This window comes from Pinus tabuliformis, chromosome 1_2 (assembly GCF_031772625.1).
Source record: "Pinus tabuliformis cultivar Carrire ecotype Pingquan chromosome 1_2, CPIR1, whole genome shotgun sequence".
NCBI lineage: Eukaryota > Viridiplantae > Streptophyta > Pinopsida > Pinales > Pinaceae > Pinus > Pinus tabuliformis.
In genome coordinates this window covers 89,778,597-89,797,424 of record NC_142298.1, presented here as the reverse complement: position 1 = coordinate 89,797,424, position 18,828 = coordinate 89,778,597, and the positions used below count along the sequence as shown (strand labels likewise).

General features: G+C 42.3%; 1 protein-coding gene across 3 annotated transcripts in view; it reads left to right on the top strand.

The window, feature by feature from the left end:
• LOC149204584 (uncharacterized) overlaps positions 1 to 18,828 on the top strand; it is a 403,576-nt gene that overhangs the window by 294,966 nt on the left and 89,782 nt on the right. For all 3 annotated transcript variants that reach the window (XM_089394759.1, XM_089394761.1, XM_089394760.1), the window contains exons 8-9: positions 8,727 to 8,945; positions 9,310 to 9,452. In XM_089394759.1, coding sequence (XP_089250885.1) covers positions 8,727 to 8,945; positions 9,310 to 9,452 — 362 coding nt within the window. The remainder of the gene's footprint in view (positions 1 to 8,726; positions 8,946 to 9,309; positions 9,453 to 18,828) is intronic.

The window sequence follows — 18,828 nt, the reverse complement described above, 5'->3', positions numbered from 1 at the left end:
GAAATCGTGGTACATGAGGCGCCTTGACCTTGATTTTTCCACCCTTCTTTATATGCCTTTTGCCTTTTATGATTTTTTTTTAATTAACTGCTCGGGGCTCAAGGGGTAAGAGCATGATGTGTGAGATATAGCAGTGGATACCCCTTTTAAGGTAGGGCAGTTCATTGCTCACCAAGGGTTGGGACAATCATGGGTTCCTAAATGATAAAGGAGGCTCATCTAGGGCCTATAGAAATTAGGGTGATGGCCCTGATGATAGGGTAGAGCTCATGTATTAGCTTTTGCCCATGTGCTAAATGTGTTTGTTTCGGCCATCTTTTGCATTTTGTGGTACATCTTCTTGTTGAATGTGGCCAATTATGCTTTTACCCTTTTTTTTTTCAGCTGCATCAACCTCTAGGGCATCATTCCAGGCCTCACCCAAGGTGTGGGAAAGGTGAATGGCAAAGCTATCCCTATGTGGACCCATTGAAGGAATTTAGACTGAGGTGGGAGAAATGATGAATGGGTTCATAATGAGTGGAAAGGGGACAATATATGTGGATGAGGGAGTGGGACCATGCAACCAATATTGGGGTTTCCCATCTAATAACATCCCTAAAGCCAGAGGGTCAGTAAAAGAGATCCCACGGGACTAGGGTCCAAGGGTAACATCTAAAAAGAGGGCTAGGGGACAAGAACACAAACCTAGCCCATTCTTTCTGCTGAATCCCCCCATTAATCCATGCGCAGAAGTGTCCATGATAAGCAAACTACAATACTCAATTACCAAATGACAAGGCATACCTTTAGTTTCAGGAGGCCCACCTTCAAACATACGATCCTGGCAGATGGGTGAGGGACCACATGGCTGGCTTAGGTGGCGGAGACATGGCACAACAAGCTAGCTAGTGGCTGCTGGTTGCTAGCTGAAGACCATCTTGGAGAAATTTTTTCTCCTAGGGATATCACCCATAAAATGGTGGGTAACAAGGCTAGAAACATTATTGACAGGAAGAGCGCATTGGGGTGATGCTTTAGCTTGGGGTCTACTATCATATCTTGGATGAGGAAGAAACAAAAGTTCATAGCTCATTAGGGGAATTTTGAGGTCTAAAATGGGCCTCTTAAGAAAAATGTACAACCAAAATAAACTTTATAAGAACCAATAAGATTCAAGATGATGATGTCAACCACGGGGGATGATTCACCATTTTTCGAGTAAAAATGTAAAAATATTAAAAAATAATAAAATAATAGAGCTAGTTTTTCAACTCGTATTTTAAACTTACCTCCCCAATGTTTTATTCAAATTTAGAGCGAGAATACTCATTGGATGCAAAATTTAGTTGCTCATCCAAGGAGTACCCATGTTGCATACTTTCGAAAGTGGGTCCATTTTCATGTATTTCTCATTTTTCGTGTAGCAAGGTCCATCGAAAGTATGCAACATGGGTACTCCTTGGATGAGGAATCAAATTCTACATCCAATGACTGTTGTCATTCGGAATTTGAGTAAACAATAAGGAGATAAATTGAAAATAGGAGTTGACAAAATAGTTTTTCCTTTTTTTCCCTCTAAAATTTGATGATGTAATCTAATCTTATTTTATTATTTCCACTATTATTTTATAATTTCCGTAGGAGGCCCATTTTAGACCTCAAAATTCGCCTAATGTTTAAGCACGATCGAGACAAAGTACATTTCTACTAGCATGGTTAGTTGTGAGGCAATTTGGTTGAGAAAGCTCTTTGGAGAGTTGTTTGAGCAAGTCCTGGATATATAGTGATATATTATGACAAGAAGAGTGGGATCTGATTGGCAGAGAATCTTGTATTTTACGACAAGTCCAAGCATATTGAGATTGGGTGCCACTATATTCAAGACATGGTGTAGACAGGAGTTGTAAGACTTGACATTTCGACTGATGAGTAGATATCAGACATAATCACCAATGCTTTGCCGAAAGGGAAGTTCTTGGTCTTTAGAGAGCAGCTTGGACTGATGGATGTGATTTGTTGAAGTTTCTAAGTTTACTTAGTTAGAAACCCTCCATGCACTTTATCTAATTTATTCCTACCTACTTGTTATCTTCCTTAACAAGTTATTTACAATGTAAATACTGAAAATAAACACTAGTGCATGTGCAACATATTATAGATCAGCAACTAAAAGAAACAAGAACAAACACACCACATGTCACCATTATTTTTGGACTAATGTCCTTGGAAAAACCCAATGTGGGAAAACCGGTGCAACTGTCTAAGGGTTTTCTTATTAAGCAATATCAGAGTACAATCTGGGTGCCGAAACTGGCCTACCCAACAGAGAACTTACTTAGCAGTAATACCTCTTAGTTTTTGACAAATCTACTCGCTGAAACCCCAGATAATCTTTCCGACAGCTACTTAGCACTAATTTGCCCTAGAAACCCTAGCATCTGCCCAATTTGGACTGCATCAGCCTCTCCTAGCCCAACGCTGGCACTGCGTCAGCCTATCTTGGTATGCGGTAGCCCCAAGAGGCCCTGCGTTAGCTCTCTGAGCCTCTGTGTCAGCTACGTTGGCCCCTCTGGTGCTCTACGCAACACTTAACTACTTCTGCGTGGCCCTGTGTGAGCACTAGCTGCTCCTGCGTCTCTCTCAGGTTGCTCTGCTGCTATCCCAACACTATCTCTGCCTCTCTGTCTCTCCATACTCAATGCCCCTCAGCTGCTCCCTTGATCATTGATTCTATCTCTCTTAGCAAACCCCGATTTGGATAATAGAATTACTAATCACTCTAGTGTGTTCTCCAAGTGACCCTCAAGCCTCTTATGCTTTTCTTGTTGACATCTTAACGACTGAGATTAAGTCCCTAATCAACGGCTAAGATTAGATCTGGCTTGATCCATGTCTTTTGGACCACTCTAACACAAATTCATATTAATACACATTAATATTTTATTTTCCCTAAGTTTAGACTTAGGGACTCCATTAAAAAATATTAATTATTTTAATATCCCCTGATTTGTTTAGAATATGCCCAAACGCTTTCTGAGTATTGGAGATCTCATGTGCCCCAACCTCTCGACCAAATTTCATGGCTAGAGCACATCAGATGCTACACCGAATCAACACTCCCTCTTAGCGAGGACTGTGCTCTAGCAATACTCCTCACTGAATATTACTTTGATCATCTAGCATCGGTACCTGTGCTGATGTTAGGCCTTCCTGCCCAACTTCCTCTGCACTGTTGCATCCTGTACTGCTGCCCATGGTTCTGCCACTGCCACTGTTGCATCTGTACGACAACTCCCTCTGCATCCGTGCTGCTGTTGGTCCTTCCTTCCATCACTACATCTGCACTGCATCTCCTCTCATCATGTTACATCATGCTGCCCATTGCTACACTGCAACTTAGTTACTGAGAAGTAAGTAATTGATCTCCCAACAGACCTCCTTGTTGGGCTAGAAACACCCACTGATGCTGAAGCTCCCTTTGCTGTTGACAAGCGCTCCCTCTCTGACCTCTCCGTTGCTGCAACAACTCCTTGCATCTCGCACTGTTGCACACCTCTATGTGCCATCCTGGACTGGTGCAACACTCTTGTGCCTCTTGCATTATTGCAGCCTGCTAGCCTCACACTATCTCAGGACTCCTGCACTGTAGCTCTCTCTACCGCTCCATCTGCATCCGTCTCTACCCACTCAGCCAGTCCTGCTACTCCTCATCGGGGCTCCCGTAGCAAGGTCTTATCGAAGAAGCTGGGTACCTCGAGGATCCTGCCTCTCATCGCCTGTAATCTGCCTGACTACAGCTCGATGTCTCCCCACTTCCTTTCAAGTGGTTTGTGTGCACTCATGGCACAATCATCGTCTATCAAAACTTCCTTCTCTGCCCGTGGTGGCGCTGCCTTAGTCTTGGAAGACTCTCCCCTACTCTTCTTCCTTAGACACTGGGTCACATAGTGACTCAACTAACCATAGTGGAAGTACTTGATCTTGGAGAGATCTTTCTTCTTCCGCTTTTCCTACTTTCCCTCAGATGCTAGGGCCACATCCTCCTCCTCCTGCTTGACCTTGATCCCTTTGCTGCTGCTACTTGTCTTTGACTGTCGTTTGATCTCTTCTTGGCGAAGAGCTTCCCACATCTCGTCCCAAGGTGGGAGAGTCCCTCTGCCTAGGATACTCTGGACAAATACTTCCCAATCTTCTGAGACAACATTCAGGGTTGTCCTCACCATAAGCTCCTGATCCGATGTTGCTCCTATAGCAGTCAACTGGTCTCGGATCTCATTCAGTCCTTCGAGGAAGGTGTCAATCGATTGGCCCTTCTTCATCTGATACGACCTCATCTAGTTCTCGAGTAGCATTCTTCTCTACACAGAAGTATGTTGGTACAACTTCTTGAGAGCCTCCCACATCTCAAATGTCATTTCCTTCTCGGCTATATGTGGTACCACATGATCCTTGACCCTGTCAAGGATAATGCACTTGGCGCTCGCCATCACCTCTTCGTACCTGTCATTATCATTGGGGTTGATTGGGACAACTATTACCTTCAAGGCGAAGTTCTTGACACGATTCCTGTCAAGCACTGATAAGATTCTAGCCATCAAAACTACGAAGTTCGATGCTCCGTCTAGTCTATCCTGGTCTCTTACCCTGTGTAGTGCCATGATGCTCTTCTACTTCCCTCCTGGAAGTTCTTTGTTCGACTCCTTTGAGTCTCTACTTCCCGTCGGGAAGTTCTCTTCTGGACTCCCTCTGAGTCCTGATTTCCCTCCTGAAAATCCTTATGCCGCTTATCGAGATGCCCCTTACTTTGATCGACTTGTGTAGCTGCACTTCTGATTTGGGTTCCTCGGCTAGAAACCCTTGGTAACAACTCCTTTGGCCTTGCTCTGTCAGGTACTGTTCTGACTACAGTACCTCACCAGCTCCACTTTGCAATATTCCTGCAGCCTTCTAAACCTCAGCAACTGCCTCTCTATGAATTGTGTCAGCCCCTCTCTGCCTCATGCTGGCTTTGTGTCAGCCCTGGGATGCCCTGCGTCAGCCCTCTGGTCCTCTGCGTCAGCAACACTAGCTTTTTTGGGGCTCTGCACAGCTCCTGGCTTCCTCTGCATGGCCCTGGCTGTCTTTGTGTCACACTCCTTGGCTTCTGCGTTGCTAGAAACAACTTCTGTCACCTTGGGACAACTATTTTCTGCCGCTATTGCTCTGCTCGGCTAATGTATTTTAGTCCTCCTGTGATCTGCAATCATGCTCTGATACCATGTTGAAGTTTCTAAGTTTACTTAGTTAGAAACCCTTCGTGCACTTTATCTGATTTATTCCTACCTACTTGTTATCTTCCTTAACAAGTTATTTACAATGTAAATACTGAAAATAAACATTAGTGCATACTCAACATATTACAAATCAACAACTAAAAGAAACAAGAACAAACACACCGCATGACACCATAATTTTTGGAATAATGTCCCCGGGAAAACCCAATGTGGGAAAACTGGTGCAACAATCTAAGGGTTTTCTTTTTAAGCAATATCAGAGTACAATCTGGGGGCCGAAATTGGCCTACCCAATAGAGAATTTCTTTAGTAGTAATACCTCTCGGTTTCTGATAAATCTATTGGCTGAAACCCGGATAATCCTTCTGGCAGCTACTCAACACCAATCTGCCCCAGAAACCTCAGCGTCTGCCCAATCTAGACTGCGTCAGCCTCTCCTAGCCCAGCGCTGGCACTGCATCAGCCTATCTTGGCCTGCGTCAGCTCTTTGAGCCTCTACGTCAGCTATGCTGGCCCCTTCGGTGCTCGGTGCAGCACTTAGCTGCCTCTGCGTGGCCCTGCGTGAGCACTGGCTGCTCTTGCGTCTCTCTCTCTGGCTACTCTGCCGTTATCCCAACACCATCTCTGCCTCTTTGTGTCTTTGTACTCAATGCCCCTCAGCTGCTCTCCCGATCACTGATTCTATCTCTCTTAGCAAACCCCACTCTAGAGAACAGAATGACTGATCACTTTGGTGCGTTCTCTAAGTGACTCTCAAGCCTCCTCTTATACTTTTCCTATTGACATCTCAATGGCCAAAATTAAGTCCCTAATCAATGGCTAAGATTAGATTTGGTTTGATCCATGTCTTTTGGACCACTTTAACACAGATTCATATTAATGCACATTAATATTTTATTTTCCCTAAGTTTAGACTTAGGGACTCCTTTAAAAAGTATTAATTATTTTAATATCTCTTAACCTGTTTAGAATCTTCCCAAACCTTTTTTGGATATTGGAGATCTCATGCGCCCCAACCTCTCCACCAAATTTCGTGGCTAGAGCACATTCGATGCTATCCCAAACCAACATGATCCTCCCTGGTAAGGGTCTTGGCTGATCGAGGACATTGAGCTATGCTCTTCTCCCCTGTTGGAGATCATAGGGAGAGGAATTGAGCCTAAGAGCACTTGCGGTTGAGGGATCTCTGGAAAATAGGATGGTTGTGATCCTTACCCTTTGTAGTAAGTAGTATCTCACCTATCGTCACCATAGCGTGTGTGCGCTCTTTGTCATTTATGACAAGTTGGGTGTCTCCCCCTATCATGGTTGACAAAGTATACCCCAGTATACATCCTACCCACAAGCTGGGTTTGTTGGGATTGTTCCTCCCATCTAGCCAATGGGTTGAGATGACTTGAGATGGTTATGATCCTTGCATAACAAGTGGTATCTCGATCAAGTGATTAGGATACAGGTGTTCTACCACTTGACTCTTGAGGGTCAATGTGGGAAGATTAGCATGCATGAGGATGGATTTGATCACTACCCTATATGGCAAGTTGTATCTCGCCCGTTGATTAAACAACAGGATGGATGTGATGCTTGCTTGGTAGATGGATCTCACTCGTTGTGATTAGATGATAGGATGGATGTGATCATTACCTTCTATGGCAAGCTGTATCTCCCCTGTTGATTAGACAATAGGATGGATGTGATCCTTGCCTGGTATATGGATCTTGCCTATTGTCATTGGATAGAGGGTAGTAGCTTGAGCTCCCCTATGATGTCAAATTCTTCTTCTTTTAGATTCGAGAGTGTTCAACAGAGATGAGCAGAGATTAGCAGAGACAACATTTGACTTGACGATGCCAAGATATTTGAGATGAGTCATATATTGTAGTCGGAAATTTCTCCCTAGTTGAGAGGGAGCATTTATTTGGCAGCGCAGGGACAAATTCCCTCCATTGGACAATCTTCCTCATCTAGAGTAGCTTCAAATTGCCCTTGGAAGAATTTAATTTAGTTAAGGAAAAATTAATATTTAAAGTGAAAACCCACAATGACAGAAAAGTCCAGGTCGGCCTAGAAGACAAATTAACCTTTCTCCAAGGCCTATAAATACAAGTCAAGGCACCTCATTTGGAGACATCACATCAAGCATCTCTCTTCTTCTATTGGTTTGTACATCTGAAAAATTGCAGGCTTCTCTTCACACGTGCGAAGGAGGAAGGTTCTCTTTTCTGTTGACCAATTTGTACTTCTGTTTGGGAGACTTTGACCAGTGTTGACCAGCTTTGGACCTGTTTTGGAAGGCCGCATTTATTGGCACAAAGACCGAAGTTTTCTGGGCATGTTGACTGCAGTTGACCCCAGGTTTGACTGCAGATCACCTCCCTCTGTTGACCAGATTTGACCATGATTTTTGGGACTGCTTTGAGCATTGACTTGTGACTGGTTAGGGCACATTTAACTGCTTTTGACTTTGACAGAATTGCAGACTTTGACTTTGACCAGATTTGACTTGGGACAGATTTGACTATTGGCTCATCATTTGATATTGGTTGGTTGACTTTGTTGATAGTCAAAGGATTGACTTTGACTCATTAATGAATTGGATCATTGTACTCTCTTTGCTGAACATTTTATGACAATCTAATAAGAAGAAGAATTTGAAAGGGTTTTCCCCCTTGTGGGGTTTTCCCTGGTCTTTGACCAATTCTTGTGTCTCTTGTCATTGCTTCTGATTGTCTCTTATTGTACATTGCATTTACTGTTCTATCTACAATTGCTATTTATTATTGGAAGATTGAATTGATTGCTAATTGAAGTTAAGAATTGGGCTAAAGTAACTGTACAACATAGAACAGTGGAAAATTAACACTTATCTGTGGCTCATGCTTTGTCAAAACCTTATTATCATTGTTGCCTACATGATTTAATCATTAATTTGTGAATTTTACTTCTATTTGAAAGTGATGGTAGATCAGTAGAGGGTTCCAGAGCTGCAGGAGGAGACTCTGTAGGTGATTTTAAGCCGTCTTTTATCAAAAGCAGAATAAACCTTTGTGTTGATGGGGTCCTTTTTTTTTCAATTTTGGTTGAGAATATTTCAGTGTTGAGGAAATTGGCTTCAGGATAATGACAACACTCAAATAGATATGTATACATGTATGTGTTCCTATATGTGTATTGATCACTATGCAAAATATATCATTAATGTTAAATGTTAGTATCTTGTGTCCTAAATACCTCTTCTTTTCCATGTAAAACAGTCTTTACCTGTTTTCCCATTCCCTATATAGAAAACTTTTCTATGAGAAAACCTCACATCTAGAACTAATTCAGATGTAGGCAACTTAATGATTAATTAACTGAATAAAAACTAGAAGCAATTTTCTTTCTGTGCAATATATAAGTGGTTTCAAATATACTAGTTTGTTGTCATAATAGTTATTGTAATCTAAGTGCCATGGTTTCCTTCTTGAACAGGGTTTTTCTACAGGCTTGCCAGAGAGACTTCAATTGGCATTGTTGAGGACATTACCTGGTCTTGAAAATTGTTTGATGTTGAGGCCTGCCTATGCTGTAGAGTATGATTACTTGCCTGCACATCAATGCTTTCGAACTCTTATGACAAAAAAGATAGAAGGCCTCTTTTTCTCAGGTCAGATAAATGGGACCACTGGTTATGAAGAAGCTGCAGCTCAGGTAATGAGCCCCTGTAGAATGCCAAGTACTTACTGTCATTATTTTCCCTTTTGCAACTCTTGTCCACTGTATGAATCTGTTGGTCGAGGTTAACTGGATGTTGTTCTTTCTTGTCATTCTCTATAAGAATAAAATGTGAAATATGGAGGTTGCCTCCATATTGCTAAGAAACCATTCATTTATTGGTATTATGCACACTCTAGTTGGGTTCTTCCTGATCTGAAGGTCTAATGGCATAACAAGTCAAATCATGTAGTCTAAAGCAAAGATAGGGATTATAATTCAGTCAAACTTTGATGTCAACCTGATGGTTACTGACATATACAATTTATGAATTGTATTTTCAACATTTGCAATTTTGTAGGGTTTGATAGCAGGGGTCAATGCTGCAAGGTTCTCTTCCAGTAAACCACTTATTGTCCTTGAGAGGGAAAGCAGCTATATTGGGACTTTGATTGATGATCTTGTGACAAAGGATCTTCGAGAACCATATCGTATGCTGACAAGGTATTGAAGTGATCAGTTTTGTGTGCATTAGCAAATTATGTCTTCATAAATAAAGGTTAGATTTTGTGCTGTCAAATAAATACAATTTGCTGCTTTTGATTTAATATATTGAACTATTAATACTTGGATTTAGAGGAGATGGGATGCAAGGATGACAATACTTGAGATAAGGCCTTCTAAAATATTGCTTGCATATATGCTGCTGATGAAGGTTAAGATATAATCACTAGAAATTCGAAATTAGGGATGACCTGTTCTAGAAGAAACACATTATGCTAAGTTATAGGTCTGTTGACACTCATGAAACCAAAGATATATACCAGGATGCACAAATATGTCAAATCAATCCTGTCAGTTAACAGCAAAAGTAGTAACATTTCTGATATGACACAATACTTAAACTGTGCTGGTTTATACCATAGTTTGTATGATATGCAATTAAGGAAAAAGTCCATTAGGTATACTAGATACGTGTAATTGTTATTGGCCAACTTTTGCTTGTTCAGGGGAAACTGTAATTAAAAATCCTAATAGGGTTAGCATGTCTCATTGGTGAATCATTGCTTATATGAGTAAGATAACTAGAGTCACGCTAGCATGTATATGTCCATTTAATAATGGTTTGCAAGATAACTATAGCTAGTATTAAATTGGTTCATTTCAAGTGGTTGAGACGATACCTCATGTATTGTATATCAGGGCCCTACGAGTTCAGATTCTCAAAAGGCTTAATTTCATTGTCATCATACATTTTAAAGTCAAAGTTTTATTCTTCTTTGGGGAAGTCCCAATTTCAGTTAGGAACTCTTTTATTGCTTTGATTATCCACAATATTGTTGAACTATCTCTTTTTTCTCTATTCTTTTTGAAGAAAACTTAGATTAGTATTACAAGAAAATAATATATTGTAATAAGTTGCATTGGAATGCATGTTGTTAGGGTCCTATAAATATAGTAGTCTTGTATGATTAATTAGTCATTCATCCCATTGGGATATTGTAAAAAAGTTTTGTTTCATTTTAAATTTGTTTAACTCATAAAAATAGAAAAGAAAAACAAAAGAAAAAGAAAATAAAGAAAAATAGAAAAAAGAAAGTAAAAAATAAATAAAATGGGATAAAATATATATATATATATATATATATATGAGAAAAATAGGAAAAAAAATCCCAAAGTATGGGCGTGCTAGTTTAAATTCCGCCATGGTTATTTTAATTTTTATTGATTAATCGTTTTATATTAATTAATCATGCATTAATTGACATTTTGCAATAAAAAATCGTTTGATATGACATCTTGTTGACTTATGATAAAGTTCAGGGCAAGATCCACGGTCGCCGTGATTCCTGCCCAGATCAACAACGGAGGGCAGATTTTGCACACCCCCAACCTTTCACGACTTAACGGCTAAGTTACAGGATCCATCAGGCCTGGGTGCTTGATTTGCGGATCCCCGGATCGGATAAGGATTCAGATCCGGATCCGTTGGGATCCACCTAGGATTCGTATGGATGACAGGTCAACAATATCATGTTACACGCGTCAACTCGTGGACTGTAGGATAGACTAGACAATGAATTTTATTGGGTTTCACGTTGGTAAATGGATTACTCTGCCAGCAAAGGATTTTTCAACGGTTAGGGTTAATTTAAAATTGAAAATCGAATTCCCATCATCTCGTTGTTGTAGGCAGCAGCTTTTTGGGCCTTACCTTTCCATCAATATCTGCATTTCGGCATTTCTTGGTGATGAGTCATGTCCTCACATAAGTATATTTCCTTCCAGTCGACATGTCCTCACATAAACTTTACAAGAGAGTTCGATGATTTAACTCTTGTGGTTTTGTTTTGTAGAGTTCAAAAATGAGGCTTCAGCATAGATTTTTAAATATATAAAAATTAATGTTGATAAACCATGGCCATTTGGCATGGTTATAAGTGAATTTTATAAACCATTCAAAAGGTAAAAAGTAAAGTTTATATCGAGAAATATTAAAGTAACCTATTAAACGTAATGTGTTAAAGTAACATGGTTTTTTAAATATATAAAAAGTAATGTTTATAAACCATGGCCATTTGGCATAGTTATATTAAATGTGAACTTTATCAACCATTCAAAACTTAAAAAGTAAAGTTTATTAAAGTGACATGGTTTATAAAGTAACTTACGTAATAAGAAATTATTAATTTAAACTTGTCTAAATAATTAAGATTAAATAATTATAAATGATACATTAATTATAAGACTATTAATTTAAAATATTAATTATATATATAATAATTCTATTCATAATAATTAATATTAAATATACATTAATAATAACATTTTTAATATAATAATAATAATAATAATAATAATAAATTATATTATTTTTATATAGATAGTTTGTTTTTAAAATTATAAAACTATATTTATACTGTTTGTACTCGTTGTTTCCCTGCCATATTCGGATCCTAGTTTTTCAAAAATTGGTGGATCCGGATTTGATTCCTGGTAACTTAGCTTAACGAAGGTGGGTTGGGGGGGGGTTTGAAAAGTAGTTTCGATTGATACCGCTCCCGCTTACGCGTCAACCTTTTGGTGTTTTCGTGGGGTCCCTGCCATATACCACTTACCGCCTCTACCACCCCCCTCGGAAAAATGCCATCCTGCTCCTCTCTCCGCTGGCTTGCCCCCCAACGTATTTCCCTCACATCTACATGTCCTCTATTCCTCCAGTCACGCACCGCCATTTGTCATCTCTTCCACGCCACCTTCCCGCCATCCATGTCACATGACCGTTAGCTCTTAAATTACCCGCCAAATTGCAAATAGACATTATGCATTAAAATCCTCTCGCTAATTGATCCGTTACAAATAAACGTCTCGCTCCCAAAACTGTAACAATTCCGTTATGACGCCTATCAAACCCGCTATAAAATCCCTCAGACACGTACAAGCTTTTTCCCTTTCGACATTATTTGAATTGTGCAAGTCATGATCGGTCGTTGCGAAGTTACCAATGCGAATTTATGAGTCATCTCCCTCTGCAACTTCAGTTAAACAAGTCACCTGGTAGCTTTGTTCTTCAACTTTTCCTGTGTAATTCTTTGTTCCTCAATTACCCTTGCTTAATTCCCTATTCCTCCATTTTTCCTTTGTAATTCGAGATGTCGTCACATAAGGGCAAATGAAAAATGCCTAAAGAGGATCTCTTGGTACCCCCTGTCCCTGATCTTGATAGAACTCCATTGATAGATACCTAATATAAAATTGTTGAAACCCAATGCGAATTTGACCTCTATGAGCTCCACAATTAAGCGAAACAGAAATACTTAAACCAGAGTGATGAATTGAGCATCTAGGAGTCTTTCCTTCCCCAATTTACCTTTCCCCAAACTCATTTCTTCCATGAATTCTCTACCTAGTGTCATCTCAGATACCTCCCAAGCCAAAAAGCAATGATTCCTAGAACAATGAGGTCCTTTTTTCCATTTCCCCTGAGAGCATTTGCCAATCCTTGTAGACAAAACCTCAGACCTCCTTGCATCCATTTTCCACTGATGCACTGACAGAATTGTACAAGAAACTTACCTTCCCCTAGCGAGCTCACATTTTTGAATGCTTTCTACGTGAAAATGCAGAGTTGCCCATAACAAACCCACCATATTCTGCCTCTATATTCCTAGAAATGTCAAGACAAGTGATCTCTATGGTTACTCGTTTACTTGGTTATCCTACAGACTGGTGCGCTGATGAGGTAGTTTTAGGATTTTTGTGAGTTTTTACAGTTGGCCAGAAGCCTTCGATTCTCTTCAATTATAGTCAATATTTATCAAATATCATACATGAGCAATTTTTGAAGTTCAAAGTTGAAGGTGTGTTCAAACACTAATCAGTTTTGGTTTATATAATGTTATTTCACCACGCAGACAGGTTCAAGTTTCAAATGCAGAGGATGGACGAGCAGGACAACCCATTGTCAATTATTCATTAGACTTCCCTGGTCAGAAGAAATTCAGAGGAGTATACTCATACAAATTTTGTAGATAAGTTCCTTCACACATCTTTATGTCTACTATGCAATGATGTTATACCAAGAATATCTCCAGAAATCAAAAAAGTTTTGCACCTTTCAGAGCAGTCAAAGGTGGGCTTGTCACCAAAAGTTGAATTATTAGAACACTACTTTATTTTTGTAATATCCCTTTTCTGGAATATTTCTCAAATACCAGCAAACCCCAACCAGAAAAACGTACAAGTAGTATAATAGCCAGAAAACTTACAGAGATAAAATAACGATAGTGCAGCGAACAACAATGTATACATAAAACGTAAACAAATACTCAAGAAATGCAGCAAGAAATGCTAAGCCATTTTATTATGCTGAGAAATAGAATGAGTACAGGAGGTGATAAGAAAGATGGCACCTCGACTTGCACAAGGCAAGTGAAGAGATACACTCAGAATAGCAAAGGAATGGCCTCACACTGATTTGCGTCCTAGATGCTGGAAAACTATCGTGCTGCTGCTGTTGGAAATCGAATGAGGATTTGGGGCTGTTCCCCTTGTCAGAAAAGGCTGAAACTCTGGAATCAGACTCTACTCAAGAAACCCAGAAAAGCCCAGAAAGATTTCCTAGAATGGCCGACCCCCGAAAATCACCCCCTTGGGGTTCTGCACAGTTCCTCAATGCTCTGTGCTGCCACTGAATGAAACCCTCCAAAAATCTCCCAGAAACCTCTGCCCAAACTCTCCAATATGCAAGGGCTGATCCCCTGCTCAATCTCCCAACACAAATCCCACTGCAAACCCTCAATCCAAAACTCCTGCCAGGAAGAACTGCATCATCCCTCTCAAGACTGCGCAGCCATCTACAGTGCTCAATCCTCCTGCCAACTACCAACGAAACTACTGCAAAAATACTGATGGAACTACCTTGCCTGAGCAGGCACTCAAAGTCCCCCGAGGCTAAGGGTGAGGTCTTCGAACGGAGACACTCAATGCACTAAACAGTGCTGCAAACTAGCTAAACAGTGAGCGTGCTCAGAAGTCGAAATGACTAGCTCAAATGCATATAACTGAATGATCAAAATGAGGGGGCTCCTCTCTCTTTTATAGCCTTTGCCTCTCTCAATCCCAAGGCTCACCTCTTCCTGCGTGGTTCCCTTCTTGCCATGTGTTTCTTCCCTCCTGCGCAGTCTCTCCATGTGTCTGCGTGGGATCCATTTCTGCGTCCCCCCTTTTTGGCCCCCTTGGCTCCCCTTTAAGTCAACGTTGTGCTACTAGGAAGTGACTTTTTATTCAAAAAGTGAGTTATGTCCCCCGTCCTCACTTTTTTATTTACAAATAACTATAGGAGGCAAAAATTAAACAAAATCGAATATTCCAATTAGCCATGGCTAATTAGGAATATTACAGTCTTCCTCGGCAAAATGTTGCTTGTCCTCAAGCAACTGAAGTGATGGATGTTGCAAGATCTGTTCACTCTCCCAAGTGGCATCCTCATCCGGCAAATTCTTCCACCTTACCAAGAATTCCCGGACCGTCCTGCTCCGCAGCTACCTCTCCCTGGTATCAATGATAGCCTCCGACTACAATACCAAATGCCCCTCGTCATCCATGGGTGGTAGCTCATCTGTCACTGTCACCTGCTGCCCCAATGCCTTTTTCAGGCATGATACATGAAAAACGTTATGAATCTTGCTGCCTTGGGGCAGCTCCAACTCATATGCAACCTGTCCAACCCTGCGTATCACCCTGTACGGCCCATAAAAGCAGGGCTTGGGCTTCTCAGCCCCCTTCTGCTTAAGTGACGACTGTCAGTATGGCTGTAATCGTAGGTAGATCATGTCCCCTATCTCAAACTGTCTCTCCACCCGACCCCTGTCGGCATACAGCTTTTGCTGGTTCTGTGCTATAGCCATGTTATCCTTGAGAGCTCGGAGAATATCCTGACTCTCTTGGACCCAAATCTTGGCTCTAGGAGCCTTGCTATCACCAAACATCATGTCAGCAAAAGATAAAGGATGATACCCATATAAGGCATAGAATGGTGACATACCAATGGACATGTGATGTGAAGTATTGTAGCAGTACTCCCTTAGATGCAGCCACTTCAGCCATGCTTGCTGCTGCCCACTGACATAGTTACACAAGTAGCCCTCCAGCCACTTGTTAACTATCTCTGTCTGCTCGTTCGTCTGTGGGTGATAACTGGTACTCGGTGTCAACTTTGTTCCCACCAATCGGAAAAGCTCCTGCCAAAACCCGCCCATAAAACGACTGTCCCTATCACTGACGATGGTCTTAGGAACACCATGTAGCCTGAAGATCTCTCTGAAGAATAGCTCGGCCACCTGTGCTGCTGTATAGTGTGTGGATATGGCAAAAAAATGTGCGTACTTCGTCAGTCGATCAACGACGACAAATATACAATCCTTGCCCTGTACCATGGGCAACCCTATGATGAAGTCCATCGAAATACTCTCCCATTTCCCCTCCGGAATGGGAAGAGGTTGCAATAATCCCGTGGGATGGCTCATCTCTCCCTTGTTCCTCCGGCAAACATCGCACTCCCGAATGTGCTAGAGTATGTCCTCCTTGAGCCCCTTCCATGAGAACCTCTCCCTAATGGACCTGTAGGTTTTGGTAAACCCCTGATGTCCTGCCAATGGTGAATCATGTGATGCCTGGAGTATCTTCTTCTTGAGCTGAGACCCCTCAGTCAAGAAGATTCGGTCCCTGTAATAGATGATCTCATCGACCACCCTGTACCTGTCATCTGCCACCTGTCCATCCAGAACCTCACATGCAAACCTGTTTTTGGAGTATTCTACTAAGAGTCGAGCCCTCCAGTCTGTATCCAAGCTCATAAGAGACAACGTGGCTAGTCTACGTGAAAAGGCATTTGCTACCACGTTGTTCTTACCCTTGACATACTCAATGTCAAAGTCATATGCTTGGATCTTGCTGATCCACTTCTGCTGCCTCTCTTGTAGCTACTTCTGCTCCAAAAAGAACTTGAGGCTGTTGTGATCAGTCTTCACCCTGAACCTGTTACCCACCAAATACTGCCAGTACTTAGCCAATGCATGCATGATGGCCAGCATCTCCTTGTCGTATATAGAATACAACCTCTCATGCGGAAGGAGCTTCCGGCTCTCAAAGGCTATAGGGTGACCTCCCTGCATCAACACTGTGCCGATCCCCTCTCTCGATGCATCACACTCCAAAACAAATGGCTATGTAAAATCTGGCAACGCAAGCACTGGGCAACTGCTCATAACCCTGCATCAACACTGTGCCGATCCCCTCTCTCGATGCATCACACTCCAAAACAAATGGCTATGTAAAATCTGGCAACGCAAGCACTGGGCAACTGCTCATAACCTCCTTGAGCCTGTCAAAGGCTCGTTGCGTTGTATTCGACCAACTGAATGCCCCCTTCCTTGTCAAATCTATTAGGGGTGCAGCAAGCTGCAAGAAACCTTTGATGAACTTCCGGTAGTGAGTACAAATGCTAATGAATCCTCGAAGTTCCGTCACATTTCTTGGCTCCGGCCATTCTCTGATGGCCCTGATCTTCTCCTCGTGGACTCTCACTCCATCCACCCCTATGATGTGTCCTAGATACAACATCTCCGTCAACCCAAACTCACACTTGGAGAGTTTGGCATAGAACTGCTGCTCCTGTAAGATATGAAATACCATCTCATTGTGCTAGAGATGCTCATCCCATGTCCTGCTGTAAATGAGAATGTCATCAAAGAATACCAACACAAACTTCCTCAAGTGACTACGGAAGATGTGATTCATGCAGGACTGAAATGTAGCGGGGGCGTTGTTAGCCCAAAAGGCATCCCCAAGAACTCAAAGTGCCCATAGTGACACCTGAAGGCGGTCTTGGGAATGTCTTGCTCCCTCACGTGAATCTGATGGTACCCAGATCTCAAATCAATATTTGAGAAGAATCGTGCTCCCCTCAATTCGTCCATCAACTCATCGATCTTGGGTATGGGGTACCTGTTCTTCAGGGTCTTCTTGTTCAAGGCCCTGTAATCAATGCACATCCTCAATGTACCATCCTTCTTCTTCACCAACACCACAGAAGAAGCAAAAGGACTCGTGCTCGGTCGAATTTGCCCAAGAGCCAGCAACTCCTGGATAGCCCGCTCGATCTCATCCCGATAGGCCTTGGGGTGCCTATAGGGGGTGGTGATCACTGCCTGTATGCCCTGCTCAAGCTTGATGGTGTGCTCAAACCCTCGATCCGGTGGCTGTCCTGGTGGAATCTCCCCAAACACTATGGCATACCGATCAAGGATGGACTGTATCTCTGGATGTACCATCTGCCCTATAGTCCCTGCCTCTGATGCACGTAGCTCTATTGCCCACTCTATGTCTCCCTTCCGGAAGACTGCCTCCATCTGATGAGCCGACACAGTCTGAGGCGATATGTGTGCTGCCCCCGTATCTTCTCATGCCTCCTTGTCTTCTCATCATCCCACTCCATCTCTAGGGTCATCCAATCCGTCGTGACCTTCCCTAGAGTGATAAGCCACTGAACACCCAGTATCATGTTGGTGTTCGGGATATCGACCACGAAAAAGTGGTCAGTCAATGTGTAGGTGCCCATCGTCACTGAAAGCTCTGGAACATAACGAGCACACGTCATGGTCTGATCTCCTGGGACCAAGACTGAAAACCCATCGAAGCTTTTTGTCTGAATACCCCTCCGCTCAACCATCTGTGCATCGATGAAGTTGTGGGTCACCCCACTGTCAACCAAAACTGATAGTCACTGGCCACGTACTGTCCCTCGTACGTGTAGCGTCAGATACTTGGGAACTCCTCGCAATGCTGCAAGGGCCCCTCCAATGGGTGCAAAAGATGCACCACCTGCTGCTAGTGGTGGAGGTGGCAAAGGTCCCTGTATGGCATGGATATCTCCTGCCTCCACATCATCCTCGTCATCCTCTTCTCCACTGCTCTCGGAGAAGACCTCAATAAAATGTGCTTTGCCAGCATTACATCTATGTCCCGGTGCCCACGGCTCCTGACATGTGAAGCACAATCGCTTCTTTTTCAGCTCCCTCTTGACATTGTTCTCAATCTGTACTCGTCCTGGATTCCCCTTTGGAGGTGGAATCCTCACATCCTTCCCCTTAGACTGAAAAGGCTGTCTTTGGGGGTAAGGTGTCTGGGTCCTGGGTAAGACATCTTGTAAGTCCCAGGTCCTACTGATAGCATCCTAGAGTGTGGCTGGTCTAGTGGATCGGACTAGACCCCGAAGTGGCTTTGCTAACCCCTCAACATACATATAGACCCTCCGTGCCGCGGATAGGTCTGGCACCATCACAGAGACCCTCGAGAAATCTGCAATGTAGGTCTCTGG